Source organism: Mustela nigripes, chromosome 9 (assembly GCF_022355385.1).
Source record: "Mustela nigripes isolate SB6536 chromosome 9, MUSNIG.SB6536, whole genome shotgun sequence".
Classification (NCBI taxonomy): Eukaryota; Metazoa; Chordata; class Mammalia; order Carnivora; family Mustelidae; genus Mustela; species Mustela nigripes.
In genome coordinates, this window is record NC_081565.1 from 33,197,444 (window position 1) to 33,215,465 (window position 18,022).

At 46.4% G+C, this 18,022-nt stretch overlaps 1 protein-coding gene across 7 annotated transcripts in view; it reads right to left on the reverse strand.

The window, feature by feature from the left end:
- The window catches only part of CCDC180 (coiled-coil domain containing 180), a 62,502-nt gene that overhangs the window by 7,790 nt on the left and 36,690 nt on the right, over positions 1–18,022 (reverse strand). For 2 of the 7 annotated variants that reach the window (XM_059411247.1, XM_059411245.1), the window contains exons 24-32: positions 16,009–16,107; positions 13,857–13,976; positions 12,071–12,243; positions 11,745–11,800; positions 11,549–11,627; positions 9,689–9,766; positions 4,853–4,919; positions 3,910–4,051; positions 30–190 (exon numbers count right to left, since the gene is read on the reverse strand). In XM_059411247.1, the coding sequence (XP_059267230.1) occupies positions 30–190; positions 3,910–4,051; positions 4,853–4,919; positions 9,689–9,766; positions 11,549–11,627; positions 11,745–11,800; positions 12,071–12,243; positions 13,857–13,976; positions 16,009–16,107 (975 nt within the window). Of the gene's footprint in view, positions 1–29; positions 191–3,909; positions 4,052–4,852; positions 4,920–9,688; positions 9,767–11,548; positions 11,801–12,070; positions 12,244–13,856; positions 13,977–16,008; positions 16,108–18,022 lie in introns of those variants that run through there. The other 5 variants (XM_059411246.1, XM_059411244.1, XM_059411248.1 and 2 more) reach the window with 4 other exon arrangements.

Genomic DNA, 18,022 nt, shown 5'->3' on the forward strand with positions numbered 1-18,022 from the left:
AGAGGAAGGGCTGGGCTGGGGGACCCCACCTTCCCTTTCTCCAGCTTCTCCTGATAATTCCGGAACTGTCCCCGGATCTCTTCGGCAGAGACACAGAATCTTTTCCAGTGGTTTTCCTTGAAGTTCTCCATCACCAGCCAGCACACCTGGGGCAGGAGCTCCTCAAATCTCCTCATCTGGGCCCGTAATTCTATAAGAATTGGAGGTGGGGGATCAAGGGAGGGGACAGGAAAAGGCAGGTGCTGAAGTGGTCACTCTCACAAAATCCCAAAGCAATGTTCCAAAGAGAAAGACGGGGTCTACCACCTGGCAACAGCTACCTCATCAGGAGGGGTGGGGGCAAGGTCAGAGCAGTGTGGAAAACACTGGATTAAGCAAGTTCAAAGGATTTCTCTTCACCACTTGGCAGGACTTCCCAGCTCATGAAAAGTGCAGCCACTCTTGAAGAGTCTTTCTTATCCCTTCAAAGACAGCCTTGACTCCAGTCCCCTTCTGTCCCTCTGGACCCCTAAGTAGCTCTACGTTAGATCTACCTTCTCATACCATATCCCTTTGCCTGTCTCCCAGACTGTCATCTCTTTGTTTTTCTGCTTTGTATTTTGGATGTTTTCTTTGATAGTAAAGCCATTCATAATTTTAAAACTTCATCTATTTATTTCTCCAATTTAGAAGTTCTATATGGTTCTCTTTCCTATCTACTTGGTCATTTTAATAGCTTCTCACTCCTTACTCATTAATTAATTAATTCTAATAATTAACTCTAATTAATTCTAATAAATACATGATTTTATATTCAGGTCTGATATGTTCAATACTGATCTCATTCTGTGACTCACACTTAAGGGGCCCCTTTCTTGTGTGTGTGCATGTGTGTGTGTGTGCATGTGTGTGTTGTCTGTTATCTTACTGTGAGTTTTTATTCTGGACATTTGATTTGTGAGAATCCTTAAAGGTCTTAACTGAAGGCAGGCTTTTTCTAGAAAGGATGTGTAGTTGTCTCCACCAGGTAAGCATCTGGGCACCACTAACACAAGCTCATTTTGAGCTATATTATCCAAAGGAAGTCTTTTGGATGATCCACAAAAACAAAGTCAAATTCAAGTACAAAAACTATTTTATAGCTATGGATTTTTTAAAAAGATTTTATTTATTTGCCAGAGAGAGAGAGCACAAGCAGGGGTGAGGGACAGGGGGAGAAGCAGACTCTCTGTTGAGCAGGAGCCCATCACAGGACTTGATCCCAGATCATGACCTGAGGCAGAGGCAGCCACTTAACACTTAACCCAGGCATCCCAATAGCTATGGATTCATTGGAGTTTTCCTTCTGCTTTACCCAGTAGCAGAGTTTCTAATAAGAATGTTTCTTTCTAGGGGTGCCTAGGTGGCTCAGTGGGTTGGGGCCTCTGCCTTCGGCTTGGTTCATGGTCTCAGGGTCCTGGGATCTAGCCCCTCATCAGGCTCTCTGCTCAGCAGGGAGCCTGCTTCCCCCTCTCTCTCTACCTGCCTCTCTGCCTACTTGTGATCTCTGTCTGTCAAATAAATAAATAAATAAATCTTAAAAAAAAAAAAAAAGACTGTTTCTTTCTAGTCACTGGTGGTGGTAGTGGTGTGGAAATGGGGAGGGGGGCTTGGTTTCTGTCTCAATTGCCCTACTCTGCAGCTGGAGCCCTTTGGGGTCCCAGTTTTCTGTGGCTTGTGTCCTTCCAGACTTTCTCCCTTGGGTGGTCTGGGGCTGTGTCTCTTCTTCCCAAGGCCCTGGAGACTCACGAAATTAAAGATGCAAGTTCACCTGGAAGTCAGCAAAGGCCTTTGGGCAATGTGTTGCTATTAAATTTGTCTCTTGGAGTTCCTATTGTCACCCAATTTAGGGGCCTTGTGAGTTTCTTACTTTATCACTAGTTCACTAAGACATTTAAAAGACTTTATCACAGGATGTCTGGGTGGCTCAGCTGGTTAAGCAGCTGCCTTCAGCTCAGGTCATGATCCTGGAGTCCCAGGATTGAGTCCCACACCGTGCTTCCTCCTCAGCAGGGAATCTGATTCTCTAGCTGACCTCTCTCATGTTCTCTCTCTCATAAATAAATAATTAATCTTTAATAAAAAATACTTTATCACAAAAATATTATATCCAATACTTCCAAATGTTTTCAGTGGGAACGTTAGTCAGGATACTGGACTCCCATGCTTTGGGAAATGGAAGTCACCATTTAATGGGAACTGTGACTCCTGCAGAGAAGACATAATCTGCAGCATTTCCCAAACCCATTTGACCAGAACCTTTTGTTTGAGGATGGTCATAGAGGCTAGGATCCTGGATTTCATGTGGGGAAATTCTTTTTTTTTTTTTTTAAAGATTTTATTTATTTATTTGACAGAGAGAAATCACAAGTAGATGGAGAGGCAGGCAGAGAGAGAAAGAGGGAAGCAAGCTCCCTGCTGAGCAGAGAGCCCGATGCAGGACTCGATCCCAGGACCCTGAGATCATGACCTGAGCCGAAGTCAGCGGCTTAACCCACTGAGCCACCCAGGCGCCCATGTGGGGAAATTCTGAGCTAGAGAAACAGTTTGAGATCCAGTCGCTGTACTGTAACAGCAGTGAGACCCACACGGCTGATTTTCCCTGGATGTGGCGGGTCTCTGCGGCAGTGAGTGTTGTCCTAATCTCTGGTGTACAGATAAGGAAACTGAGGTTCACAGAATTGAGGGGACTTAATCAAGGTCACAAGGCAGGGAGATGACAGTGCTGGGTCTGATCTGAGTTCTGGGTGTCCCCTTATCCTCTTCCTCCTCTACCAATAAGCATGCTTGTGAGGGGCCCTCAGGTTTCCTGCCTTAGAAGCAGGAAGAATTAGGGCTTAAAAGAGCATACAACAGACATGGCTATAGATAAAGCTGTGGAGGAACGTGGAGAGATGACAAAGGTAGGCACTGGGTGTGTTTTCACAGCTTCTTTCAAGTCATTACAATAAACGTGAACAGACTACGTGTTCTACCTGACTGTTTTTGTGCTCTCCAGGAGGCTGTGTCTGTTGGGGTCATCAGAGCCCAGCACAGGCCAGGCATCCAGTAGAACACTTAAACAACCAACCATGGAAAGTTTTCTTCAAATGGTCGAATACAGAGTTGCCGTGGGGCCCAGCTGTTCCACTCCTTGTTATATATATCCAAGAGCAGTGAAAACATACGTCCACATAAAATGCATGTGCGAATGCATGTGGCAGCATTATTCACAGTGGCCAAAGGTGGAAACCACCAGATGAATGGATAAACGAACCATGGTATGTGCACACAATGGAATAAGAATTGGCCATAAAGAGGAATGAAATAGTGCCACTTGTTACAGCATGAGTGAGCCTTGAAAACATTACAGAAAATGAAAGAAGCCAGCCATAAAAGACCACACGGTACATGGTTCCATTCATATGCAAGCCTGGATTAGGAAAATCTATAGAGGGAGAAAGCTGCTGAGCAGTGCTGAGGGCTGCAGTAGTGATGGAGGGACAGGGGTTCTGAAACTGGCAGTGGTGATGGTTGTCTGACTCTGTGAGTCTCCTAAAATCCACTGGCTTGTACTTTACATGGGCGAACGGGATGGCATGTGAGTATCTCAGTAAAGCTCTCAAAGTCATCTGTGCAATGAACAAAGCATTCTTAGTGATGTCCATCACCAGATTTCTCAAGAAACGTGATTTTTTTTTTTTTTTCAGCATTGCTTTTCCTCCCAATTCAATCCGATCAACACTTTGACCTCACCCTAAGAGGATGGCTCTTCACAGTGAGCCTCCCATGCCTCCCCTGGTAACCTCCAGGTCAAGAAGGCTTCCTGCGGGCTCTGAGGCCCAGGTTCCCCTCAGATAGTGGCACGTGCCATGCCCCTGACCTGCCCACCTGCCTGTCACCTGCACCCACCTATGAGGCAGGAGTTATGGTACTCGTCTGTCTGCATGTGGTACTCCAGGATCTTCTTGCAGATGTTCTCGGCGCACTGGTCAAAGTTTTCATACATGCAGTCAGGCCTGGTGATGGCACGCTTCTCTCTCCGATAGAACTCCTGCAGGAGAGGCTGACCGTCACCACGGGGCTCCAGAGCATCTCCACGCTCCTATGATCTCCACCCTGTCCTCCACGCCGCCTAGCTCTTTCTCCTGATGGCACCCCTGCCAGTCACACTCCTCCTACCCAATCGCCCTTTTCATCACTGTCATTATCCCAGATGCAATGCACACATGACCGAATGGCAAAACTCTCTTTGTCCTTCAAGACCCAAATGGAATCTTATTTCAATGATCAGGTCGAAAGCTTTCTATGATGCTTTTTCTGAAGTGCCAAGCTGGGTACTAGGCCGAGCACCACCAATATGGAAGACTCAGAGCCCCAGTTCTGAAGGATTTGCAGCCCAGTGGGAGGCTGACGGGAACATGCACAGACACCCGCGTGTGGGGTGTGCTGGAACTGGGCACTGGGTAGCTCCCATTGGACGTCCCCCCAGAGTGCCTGCTCCAGCAGCCCCACCCGTGGGGCCATCATGCCTGTCGCCCATCTGTGGGACACTGGCCTCCCAGGGACAGAGACTGGGCTTGCTGTTCTTGGCCCACTCAGTATCTGACACACAGTGTCTGGGAAAAGTCTGGTGGATCAATAAATAGATAAATTATTAAATGAGGTTTAATTCTTAGGAAAACACAGGAGGTGACATGAAGGTGGGTAGCTGTGGGTGTGGGAGCTGGAATCCCCTTTCTCAATTTCACCCACAAGGCCATTATCAGCAGAACAAAAGAGGCAGAGGCAGCTGTGATGTGTGGCCCACCGCCGGTCAAGGGACAGGCCGAGGCCTGTGGGTAGCGGCCCTCACCTCTACCACGTTCAACAGATGCTCATTGCTCTCCCAGAGAAGGGTCAGGATGATCCCTTTAAAATCCCTGCAATACACAAAAGACAGATCCCTGAGGAGCCTTATCTAATCACACCAAATGGTGTGGGCAAAACCAAATGGACAAAACATTCTGTGGCCCAGCCAGAATTAGACACTTCATGTGATGCCCAGGTGTGCTCTCACCTAATATTTCTATGTGTCTAGTTTAAATCCCTCTCTGATGTGACAAGGTGGGTTTGGCCCATTCCAAGAGTCTATGCTCTTTTGGCTTCATTGATCCTTGTAGCTACTTGCTCCTGCCCCAGGACCTTTGCACATACCGATTCCCCTCCCCACCCCAAGAACACTGCCAACTTTCCTGTTGGTCACATTTGCTACTGCTCTTCCTCAGATCCCAGCTTGGAGACAATTCCTGACCATCCTATTCCCATGTTCTCAAAGTAGTCCTCAACCCTACAACACTATCCACAGGGGGATTTGGGACTGGCTGATTAACCTCTATCTCTCCCAGAAAAACAGTAAAGTCCACCTGGACACAATTTTTCAGAATTTCTATTAATGACACAGTGATGGCTGAACACACATGTTATTGGCCAATTTCTAAAATATATGCATATCAGTCACTTGATGTTTCATTTGGAAAATTTGCTCATCATAATTAAAGAAAATTAGAAACAGACTGAAAAGCAAAGGGAAAAATAAAGGCCAACATTTTATGTTATTTCCTTCTGCTGCTTTTAAAATCAGTTTGGAATTAGGTTCATGTATATTTTACATTCTGTTCACTTGTTAAGTGCTCCCCCACATTAAGATATCTCTTTAAATGGCTGTGTAACACTACTGAGTATGGAAGCACCATGGTTTGCAATCTACTATTTTTAGAATGTTAAGTTTTTCCATTTTTAACCAGTATAAAAAGTATTGCGTGGTGTATCTTTGTGTGAGCTCTCTCTTCTCAACAGTTTCCTTGGGAGATGGTTTCCTTGGGAGAAACACCTTTTGGTGCACAAAAGGATAATTCTATGGCCTTTACTACCTTCCCAAACTGCTTTCTAGAAAGATCTTTTGCTGGCTGTGACAAAAACTCTTTTGGGCCAAACGTTAGACAGAATCCTTTGTATTTGTTCACCATCCTTTCCCAAACAGTCTGCTGTAGGATTCATGCCACTGGCATGATTTGACTAAGGATAATGTGGAACCTCACTGGCTTCTCTGGGAAACTTCACATATCCCCAGACTGGTCCATCTCAGCCCTCTGCCTTCGCCTCACCTTTGTTCCTTGACTTCCTCCTCTAGCCACCTCCATCTCCCCTTCAGTTTCCCGGTTATTCTGACATGCCCCCCTGCAAAGCCCCAGCTCTGTCCACCCTGAAGGATCTTTCCCTTCCCATCCCCACCCTCAGCTCCCACAATCCCTGGACTCTAGGTTTCCCATCCCTCTCAGGGCTCTCAGGGAACCAGAGAACACTAAAAACAAATATCTGAAATGGAAAAGGAAAAAGCGCTCTTTGGAAATAGGTTGAGTGTTTTAGCCACTGACATACATCCCAGAATTTGAGAACTCTTACTGAGTATACCTATTTTCATGGCAACCCCCAACTATTCATGGGGGTTCAGTAAGAATCCATCCTCCTTGTAATGGGACATACCTCAAAGCACTAATACATAACCAAGGCTTTGGATAGAATATCATGTGGAGAAGGACACATAGAATCAGATATGACCAGACAATTATAAGGAACTAGGGTCAATTTTATGGAGCCAGTGGTTTTTACAAAGCCCTCTTGGGAAAAGCAGCCTGTACCTGGATTACAGGGTTCCCAGCTTACAGGTGAGGAAGGAAGACCCCTTCCTAGCAAGCCGAGGAACCTAGAATACTGTGGGGTCTCAAGAAGAGAGGGTTTCACTTAAATCTAGAAGGATCACAGGTGAACTCTAGCCTGGCTTCTTAGCCCCAGGAGGCTTTTGCAAGTCTACTCTGAAACTTTTTATGAAGAGATCTATGCGGTCAGTTACCACACTTGCTGCACCTACATGAAGAATCAGGCCAAACCTAAAGAAATCAGGCATGTTTTGTAGACATGTTTTGTAGACAAGCATCAGAAAGAGGGGTGATAGAAGCTTTATGCCTCAGTGGAAAATTACAGCACATTCTTGTGGGTTAGAAGATTCTAGTCCTGTTTACTGTCTTTGAGATTGTGTTACCTATCTGTAAACGGGACTGGGATCTTGCCATCTTGCACAGTTGGTCAGTCCTTACCAAACACTCAGTTCTGCTAGTTTCCTTCAATATCTGGCTACAACTCCCCCAGTGAATATTTCCAAATTCTCTCCCACTTGGCTGACTTGATGCCACCGAGAACAAGGCTTGGCTGCCTGGATCCTTATTGGGACTTCCTGTCATTTATGGCTGACTTTCCCTCCAAAATCTAATGAAGTCCAGCAAGCTGACACTGGACGAGAGATAACCATAATGCCTAGAGCTACTCCCGTGTAGGCCACTCAGGATGCTTCAGGCCCAGCATCCAGAAAGCTTGACTGGGTACCCTACCACCAAGTCTCAACAGGTGGTTCAGCTGGTCTTTAAGGAACAAAAGCCGACGGAATGAGAAATGAACTGATAGTCTTTCCTTAAATAAGAGGAGGGACTAACAATGACTCTCTGCTCGACCAGACTTCAGACAGGCTCTTCTGAGCCTACTTCCTGACGAGGCCTCATCCTTGGGCACTGTCTTTGGCCTGCTGGGTCTTATGTGAGCAAGAACACTGTAAAGTCAGTTGAGACACAACCCCCCCACCCTCATATTGGATGACCTTCGCTATCCGATCACCATGACCAAGAATCCTGCTAAGTAGGCTTAGCAAGAATCCCACTACCTTTCAATTTTCTACTCATCCCCCCCCCACCGCTCTGTACACTGGCTACAGATCTTCTCTTGTCCTTATTGTACTCTGAGTTGAGGCCTACCTTTCCCCTGTTGGAACAGTCTTGACGCCTATTGCAATGGTCCTGCATAAAGTCTTCCCTACTGTTCAAACAAGGATCAGAATAAATTTTCCTTCAACAACTCACACTGGCAGTACCTGGGAGGGACCATCTGCACTCTCCCTTGATAAACTGGGAACTTCCTCTAAAAATCTATTTACAGATTGGTTAATCTCGGGCAAAATATGGAATGGATTTCTTCCCCTTTCGTTGGTTTGCATTCTAGTGAGGATTAGTGTTTTCTCAACATGTGTGTTCCTAATTTTATCTCCTCCTTGTGTGTGGTCTCTTCCAGTTCTCCCCCTTACCCTACTGAGTGCTGGAAATTTCCTTAGCAGTTTGCTGAGGGCAGGGGGGCAGGAAGAGGAGCCAATTCTTGCTTTGTTGACCTTATCTACCACTGTTGTGTCTTGGCTGGTTGCTATATAACTTTTAATTGCAATTTACCTCAGAGGAGTTAAAAAACCTATTTGCCAAAGTTTTCCATCATTTTTCCTTGTGATTTCATCTAGTGTTTCTTGGGGTGATGATCCTGTATAGTCAAGGGAGGCCTGTGGGTAACCCTTTGCTCCTCTCTACAGCCCCATGAGGAGGATCGTCTTCTACCCGCAGTGCACAGAGAAGATGAAGGCTTGGAAGATGTTGCTTAGAGTCCCAGTGTGGGGGTCAAAACATCATCTGTCTGATTCCATTTCCTGATCAATTCACCACTAAGCTAGGCCAGGAAAGTCTCTCCCCTTTCAGAGATTTCATAAATGCTTTCTGTTTAGTCTGTGATTTTTTTCTTTCCACCACAAAAATACCATGGTGCCTCCATATGGTGGCTAACTATTTAACAACACAAAGGGATGGACAACTAATGCATGTGACAGCTGGGGCGGACCTCAAGGATATTATGCTGAGTGCAAAAAGCCACTCTGAAAAGGTAATACACCGTATAAGACTGTTTATATGACATTGTTGAAATGACAAAATGGTAGGGCTGGAAAAGGGATTTGTGGTTGCTCAGGGTTGGAAATGGTGATGGAGAGGGAGTACGTATGGTTATGAAGGGACAGCAGAGTGACCGATCTGTTGGTGGTGATGGCACAGTTCTGTTTCTTGATTTTGATGATGGTTATACGAATATACACATGCGATAAAATGATAGAACTATACAAAATGGAAAGAGAGAGTCAAGATTTTAATGATAAGGAATGTCTTTTTGTGAGGGAACAAGGGAGATTCTAGCTGCTGACTTGGACCCAACATCTGGGCCACCTGAAGTGAAAGCCACTTTTTTTTTTTTCTTTGCAAAGTTCACAAAACCTCAGAGATAAGACCAGTGAGGCAAAAAGACTTATAAGTAGGGGTGCTGTGATGGTGAGATCCCTGGTTAAGGGGGTATGTGTGTATTCATTGTATATCTTGACTTTCTCTGAGGGCCCCCAGTTTTCTGAAGCTAAAATCTTGCTTGTTTAAACAGCTTGAAATGTAGCCATATTAAGTGAAAAAGAGTTTGTTTTAATCAATAAAATTAAAATAAAGGAAAAGAGGAATAGGGGAGGTGAGGCATTAGAAAATTGAAAAAAAAACCCACAAAAAAAACCCCAAACCTAAAAGGGGTATGCTGCCCTGCTACCCCAAAAAACTTAGATTGGAAAATGAGAAATTTTGATGAACATGTCTCTCAAAGAATTTAGGTGAAATGGAATGAGACACATTGACCTTGACCCTTACCTGTCCCCTCACCCACCCCTCCTTCTTCTTTTCCCCCCAGTTGTGTCAGGTTTAGCCACCCCCTGACTGAGACAATGGGTTAAAGAGTTAAAGGATGAGGTTCCACTTACTCAGCTGGAGGTGGTGGCTTCTCCCCGAGCACCTGGAACTTTCTGTCCATTCGGTTGGGCTTGGAGTACCGTGTGATGCTGTGAGACACAGGTGAGTCAGTGCCTGGGAGGTTGGCATGGATAGGCAGGTCTCCTGGGCCTAGAGCCTCTGGGCCTGCCTGGGGATACCATGACTCCCGTGTCTGGGGCTGAACCCTTCAAGATACTTCCCTATTCCCCATCTTCTGTGGAGACAATCTTATTGTGGGGGTGAAGTCCTTATTGTTAAAACCCACCCAAGGTCCCTGAGAGGGGGTGAAGGGCCAGAAATTATATATCCTTGCTTCTCTGTAGTGAGGACCTAAAGAAAAACAGGTTGAGGGGCTTCTCAAATCAAAGTACATTATGCCAAATTAAACTTGAATTTCATAGAAGCAGCGAATAATGTTTAGTTTAAGTAGGTTCCATGCAACATCAGATAGCCCTAGCAACATGGACTGTATTTTGTAACCACTGAAAGACTGACTGTACAAATGGATAACAGCTGGACTGTACAAAAATACAGAAATCTCTGACCCATACCCTATAGCCACCTGCCCAGGAAAGCAACTCCTTGTCGACTATAAAGAAAAACTTGGGAAGCCAGCCTGATGTAGGGCAGACTTGCAGGAAGCCTTACTGTTCTCTCTCATGGCAATCCAAAATGCTAAACAACTACTCATGTAACTGTCAGCTCGAAAAGGTTAGGACTTGATCATTTTCCCTGTTTCTAACTTGAGACTAACCAGAGAAAGCCAAATACACAACCCTAAGTAATCACTTCGTTTGGCTGCTGCTAGCTGGCCGGCCTCCAGTTTCCCCATGTCAACAGCCTCCAATAAAAGCACACAGAAAGTCTTCCATTTCTTCACCATTGCCTCTTCACTCCCTCATCGGCCTTTGAGTCTCGGCTAAAATGTTAAGTGATGCTGGCTGACCCCCTTGCTGTACCACGCTCCGAATAAATAGCCGTTGCTTTTCTCATTTGATTGGCCTTGGGTTTATTTCCACATTGCAGATGGCGTTCGTGTTCAAATGGGCCTCTTGGAGGTATGCAAAGCAGGGATTTCCTCATTACCACTTCCTCAAAACCAGGAATGAAAGCATATAAACAGGGGCTCTCAGAGAATGCAGAAGTCGCTTCAGCCACTGGCTCTGTTACTCGCCTTCTATAAAATCATTATCAGGAGACAGTGAGGTCCACACCCACTGAGCCATGAGTCTAATGACCGCAATGGAGGTACAGTGGGCAGAGGGCATGGCCAGGATGTAGAAGTCTAGGATTCCTCCTGTAAGGGAAGCCATCTCCAATGTGCCCCCCCCTTTTTTTAAGATTTTATTTATTTGAGAGCGAGAGAGGATGAGAGAGAGAGCATGAGAGATAGAAAGGTCAAGGGAGAAGCAGATTACCTGCTGAGCACAGAGCCCAATATGGGCCTTGATCTGGGACTCCAGGATCATGACCTGAGCCTAAGGCAGATGCCTAACCTACTGAGCCACCCAGGCACCCTCCAATGTCCCTCTTTTTTTTTAACCAGAATGATGGATATGGGAAGAGGGCTGGGATCCAGAGATCCCAGAGAGCCACAGAACATCAAGATGGGTTCTTGACGTGGGAGGCCCATGTGAGCCACATCACTCAGCAGGAAAGTGCATAGACCTGACTAAAGCCAGCTTCAGAGCCAACCTCTCACGGGGTCCCTTGGGGGTCTCAGAACAGTGAGCATAGGTGGTGTCTTCTGAGGACAGTCTATAGAAGCAACAGGGTGGGTTCTGGCCTATGTCTTGGGGGTGAGGGAAGGCATGTGGGCAGGGGAGATCCTGGGCAGCCCAGACTCCTACCTTCCTGTTGAAGTGGCACTGGCACTGGACTGGGCTTTCTTCACGATGTGTTCCCCCCGGTTCTGGTGTCGCTTCAAGCCTTGGGTGATGAGTGCCAAGGGCAAGAATGGAGGACCGAAGGTGAGGATGGGCCAGGGGGCAACACCAGCTCCCCCACCGCCAGTCCCCTGAGACCCACAGGCCTGTTTGCCTCTACCTGTCTGGGACCGGTCTTTGTCACATGGCTGGGTTGAGCATTTTTCATTGGGAAGTCTGAAACCAAAGGAAAGGATATGAGCTTTTTCCCAGTGAGCACAAGATTAGCTACCATCCTGGTTAGGCCACAATACTGTGTATATCAGTCTGATTATGAGCCTCATTCCAGAGGAGGAAACTGAGGTTCAAGAGGAGAAGGCCTTATACAAAGTCACAGGCTGTCAGGGGTGGGAAACTTGTGTGCGGGACCCCAAAGATGGTGCCTGAAGTTTCGAGGCCATGAGCTAGGGTGGTGGAGCGCTCTTGCAAATCCCATAGCCAACTCACTGCAGGATCTTCTTGACCACTTCCACAGCTGGATCTTCAGTCATGGGCTTCCCCATGTGGCTCGGCTGGGCGAAGGACTCTGGGGTGACCAAGTCTACCTTGGCCTCCTCTTCAAGGGCTTCTGAAGACACCATGATGTCACTCTCTACCTCCAGGTCAGTCATGACATTGTCCTACAGGCCCAAGAGAGGGACCTGAGTTGGTGGGCCCAGCCTCAGTCCAGGGATGCAAGCAGGTTGTGTTCGTGTTTTCAGGCCCTGCAGCTGGCGGCCAGCTGCCTGATTCTCTGAGCCTCGACTTTCCTTCTTAAAAATGGTAATGGTCCTATCTCCGGGGTAATGGTCCTCCTGCATGAGGGTCATTCATGCAGGTATGCACGCGTGCATTTATGTGCGCGTGCTGGCTTTCAAAATGTTTCCCAAGTACTTGCCCAGGTGCTGCCTGGGGCCTGGAACACAGCATAGAGAGGTTGCATGTGCCCCTCATCTTTGTGGGGCTTACAGTCTAGTCTAACATGCACTTCTACAAATAAATGATTGGTCAAAACTAGGACCAGCGCTGTGAAAGAGAAGTTCCAGAGGCTTCCATGAGACCAAGGATCATGGACGTATAAGGCCAGCCTGCAGATATGCCCAGGCACTGTTCTTGAAAGGAAGGAGTGAATGAAAGTGTACACAAACAAGGAGACAACACCCCCCAAAAGTTGGATCGTGGAGAAAGGGTAGGAGCGGTGGCCCACAGGGAGTGCTTAGTTAGGCTGTTTCCTATCTTACCGAGTGTCCTTCTCTCAGCGGGGGACTATAAGAGGGAAGGACCCTGGCTGGACTCCTGAGTTTCGTCTGGAAGGGCGCAGTGCCAGTGGTGTGAGGGATGCTTAGTACTGGTGGCCTGTGTGAAGAGCCTTCCCATAAAGGAAGCACTGGCTCAAAACGTGGCAGTGAGAAGGTGCCCGGAAAAGAACTTGCGGGGTGTCACTTTTGCCCACATTGGTTCTACGACACTTCCCCCTGGAACATGGTTGAGTGCCTCCAGCATTCAAAGCCTGGTGTGAGAGGCTGAGTATGGGGTGAAGGCAACAAGCTCTGCCCTTTTGGAGCACACAGTCTAGAGAGACAGCCCCTAAAAATGGAGACCTCACTGTAGGGTCTGAAAGAGAAGGCCCGGGGGTAAGTCATGTCTTTGGGGTAGAAATGAGGGTGAGAAATGAAGAGGCCATGGAGGGCAGGTTGAGAAAGCCGCTGTAAAGACCCCGTCCCAGGGTCTGGATTTCACCCTGAAGGCAGAAGAGTGACAGAGTCAGACTGATCTTCTCCAGACTGCAGCTCAGGGAGTGGATCATGAGGGGAAGTGAGAGGGCACGGGCACGGGCATCCAGGTGGGCAAGGAGAGGGGGTAGGGATGGGATGGGGAGAAGGTAGTGGTTGCTCATGGGTGTGGACAAGAAGGAAGGGGCTGAAAGGTGAGGGTTGCCTGAGAGCCAGTGGGTGGGGTAAGCCGAAGGTCCTGGTGGAGATGAGGAGGTGGTGTCAAGAGGTGAGGGGTCTTCTAAGCACCCAAGGCAGGGAAGTGGACTATCTGGGATTTGAGCTCAGGTCTGACTGCATAGACTATAGTCTTCCTAATATATATATATATATATATATATATATATATAGTCTTTATAGTAAGCCTGGTGTCCAACAGGAGCTTGGGAGCCTCTTCTTCCCTTAGGCTCTACTGAGCCTAGACCTGATGACTCCCCCACACTTTCCATTGCCAACCCCTTCCTTTACTGTCCATTCCTTACGGTAAAGACCACTTGAGTCATGGATGCTGTGTCCAGCCTGCAGTTGAGGTACTGAATCCTCTGGCCCAGTTTCTCTTTCCAAGTCTGGACGAAGCCAAGGAGGTCTTCTGAGGTCACCATCTAGGGTAAGAAAACCACAGGAAGCGGGCTGAAGGAAGGCTAGTTTCCTATATTTGAACTGCAGGCCTCTTGGTTCTCTGGAGGCCTCTCACTTGCAGGCAGAGCTCCGAGACAGTCGGGGAGAGCTCCGAGACAGTTGGGGATGCCAGCTGGCTCCCCTGGGCAGCTGCACTGGGAGCAAATCCTTCAATGATGGGGTATAGGAATTCTAGTCCTGGTTTTATGGGTTCATTCTGGACAAATCATTTAAATTTGCTCAACTTCATTTCCTTATTTGCATGGAAAATGAATGTTCCCTCGGGTCTCTTCTAGCTCTGATACTCTTAGAAGGAAATGTTTGGACAAGATGGCCAGGCTGTGTAGGAGTGAAATGACCACAGCCTTTCTGGAAAGTGATCTAATAAGGTCAGCGGCACATGCAGCAATCCCACAGACCATGCCCCTAGGTGCACAGAGAAGCACCTGGAAGGATGTTCACGCTCACTGCACATTTCACACATCACTCAGCAGTCCTCACACTTGGTCCCCTGAATTGTCTATTGGCCTCTGTAGACAATCCAGGCCAGGAGGTGCATTGGCCTCTTCTGCTTCCTTCATCTCCACTATGCTCTGGGTCCTATCCATTCCCCTGCCACTCAATTCCAGAACCAGAGGTGTCTCTGCTGGCATAATTCTCTCTGCCTCAGTTGCAGCACCCTGTCTCACTTCTCACTCCCTCCCTGACTTTCTGCACACAGCAGCCAGAGGCACTCTTTGTGCATGGCACTGAGCCCATGACCCTGGCCACATCTGCCTCCCGGTCCCCACCGCCTCTGCCATGTATCCAATGCATTGTTCCCGTCTCCCAATCACTGCTTTGCAGAAATAGCCAACCAGTCCCCTCCATCCAACACGGTTGCCTGTCCACCCAAGTTCATGCTCCCCTGCCCTGGCCAGGAGGCTGTGCAAGCCCCAGGCCCCCTGTCCAGCACCCTGACACCACCAGGAGGGTACCGTGAGGGGGCTGGGGAGGTGAGGAAATGTGGAAGAGCAAATGTTTCTGCTCTGGAGAGAGAGCTGTCTCTAGAGTGTCTGCTGAAGGGGTCACTTCAGATAAACCTGCTTTCCCTGAGTTCCTGGGTATGCGTAGAAAATTAGTGCAGGAAAATACAGAGGTCACTGGGGGCTCTGCAAAAAAAAAATATATAAAAAAAAAAAAAGTGTGAGAGACAGACAGAATAAGATGAAGGATGTGTATTCACTCTGTGCTTTGTGGATGTTTGAATTTTCTTCAAGAAGCATGTGTTACTATGCAAGAAAAAGCAAGAAAGATAGACACTAAATGTCCTCTCAGTGTTGACAAAAATAAAACCTCAACTCAGTCACTGAAATGGAAGAGAAAAGACAAAGCTTGGTGAGGAAGGAGCATCCTGCTCAAGAAACCTCCAGCTGAGACTTCTGGTTCTCGAGTGTCCGGGGGAATCGTTGAGCAACATTGCTCAGGGAGGCCAGGCTGAGCGTGAAACTCATGGGGGCGGAAAACAAGCAAGAAAACAACAGAAACGTGCAGAGAGACCTGCTATTGCTGATCCGTATCGCTCTTGTTTGGACTCTACAGTTTATACATAGAAAACAGAAGTTACCAGTGTGTGTGCCATGATCAAAAAACCAAGCAAATGAAAAAAACAAAAAGCAAAAAACAAAAAAGTGGTTGTTCAGAGGCCAGAGTCCTGCTTCTATCTTTCATTGAGGGCTGAGTTCCAGTTACAAGGAAGGATGCCTGGTGACATCGGAGGGGGAGTGAGGTCAGACCTAAGCCCCCAACTCTCTGGACTCTAGAAGCCTGCTTGGGAGGGTCTGGTGGCTGAGGGAGGTAGCTGTGTTTTCTTTTCGTCCTTAATTCCATTGACTAAAGCAGGAGTTGAGTAGGAAGGCTAGGAGGCCCCTCTGGAGCCGGAGGAATTTTGATGACAGATATAAGTTTACTTCTAGTTTATAATTCTGGTGTAATGCATCTTTACTATTCATAGCTTAGCAAATACTGAATACTTACTTTTTTATCTCCCTTTGAGTTTCGACACATTTCTACTTTCCTTTGGAGCTGTTCCAGAGAAGAATTTAATCCATCTGTTTGCAAATTAGATTTTGCAACCTAGAAAAACCAGAGGTTCCATGATTTGTTTCTAGAATACTTATTTTGATCAGGAAAATATATTATCAAAGGGGGATGAATTCAATATTGGAAAAACGAAATGGGGGAGAATGCAAAATGTTATCAGAAGCTAGATCAATGCAAATGTAAAAACTTTTTTTGGGGGGGGGCCTGTTTTTTATTCTCAAACAAATAAGGTTTAAAAATAAAAAAAATCAACAGGGCACCTGGGTGGCTCAGTCAGTTGGGCTTCTGCCTTTGGCTCAGGTGGTGACCCCAGCATCCTGGGATTGAGCCTCGCCTCGGGCTCCCTGTTCATCAGGGAGTTGGCTTCTCTCTCTCCCTCTGATTCTCTGCACCATTCATGTTTTCTCTCTCACAAATAAATATAAATAAATAAATACATAAATAAATAAAATCGACAACCCCCAGTAGTGGTTAAGGGCATTGTCCCACTAGGGGGGGGGTTGTCTGTATAAGCCACCTAGGAAACATGAGGAGCCTTAAAACATTTGTGCTCTGCCCCAGTGATCTAGCTCTGCAAGATACCCATGGACATAATCAGAGTTTCCTGCACAAGGGTGTTTATAATACCATTGGTATAATAATAAGTGAAATCCACCAAAATATTCCTCCAGAAAGGAATGGCTAAGTAAAAATAGCAACAAATTCAGGAGAGGGAAGCCATCACAGTAGTGTTTTTGAAAGAATCTTTAAAGATGATACACCTTAAAAAATTGTATAAATAGCATGAGGCCAGTTTTGTTCTTTATGTGTGTATATATACACACACACACACACACATATATATGAGAAATCTTTCCATATATAACATTTTTTTTTGTCAGAGATTTGAGCACAGGCACACAGAGTGGCAGACAGAGGCAGAGGGAGAAGCAGGCTTCCTGCTGAGCAAGGAGCCTGATGTGGGACTCAATCCCAGGATGCTGGGATCATGACCTGAGCCGAAGGCAGCCGCTTACCCTACTGAGCCACTCAGGCATCCCGCTTTCCATATATAGAAAAAAGCTTAAAAATAAGTCAAAGTCACTCCTGGCTTTATTGAGATATTATTGACACATAACATTATGTAAGTTTAAGGTTTACAATGTGATGATTTGATACACTTATATATCACAAAATAATTATCACCATAACATTAACTGATACCTCCACCACATCAAATAATTACCATTTCCTTTTTGTGATGAAAACATTTAAGATCTACTCTCTTAGCTACTTTCAAGTATACAGCACAGTATTTTTAACTATAATATCATGCTTCACATTAGAGTCCCAGAACCTATTTGTCTTATAACTGAAAGTTTTTACCCACTGACCCTCACCTCTGCATTTCTCTTACCCCTCAGTCCCTGGTAACCGCCATTCGATCCTCGGTTATCTCTGAGTCTGGCTTTTCTAGATTCCACATGTAAGTGAGATCATACAGTATTCATCTCTCTCTGACTTATCTCACTATGATTAATGCCCTCAAGGTCCATATGTGTTGTCACAAATGGTAGGATTTCCTTCCTTTTCATGGTCAAATAATGTTCCATTGTACAGATACCTCTTCTTTATCCATTCATCTGTTGACACTCTGCCACATTGTTCACATTCACATTGTGAAAAATGCTGCAATGAACATGGGAGTGCAGATATGGCTACAAGACCATATTTTCATTTCCTTTGGATATATAACCAAAAATGGGACTGCTGGATCATATGGTGGTTCCATACTGTTTTCCACAGTGGCTGTACCAGTTTGCATTCCCCCAAACAGTGCACAAGGATTCTTTTTTCTCCACACCCTTGCCGTGTGGAGAAATATCTTTTTGATGACAGCCATTTTAACAAGTTCAAGGTGATACCCCATTGTCACTGTGACTTGTCATTCCCTGATGATGGGTGATGT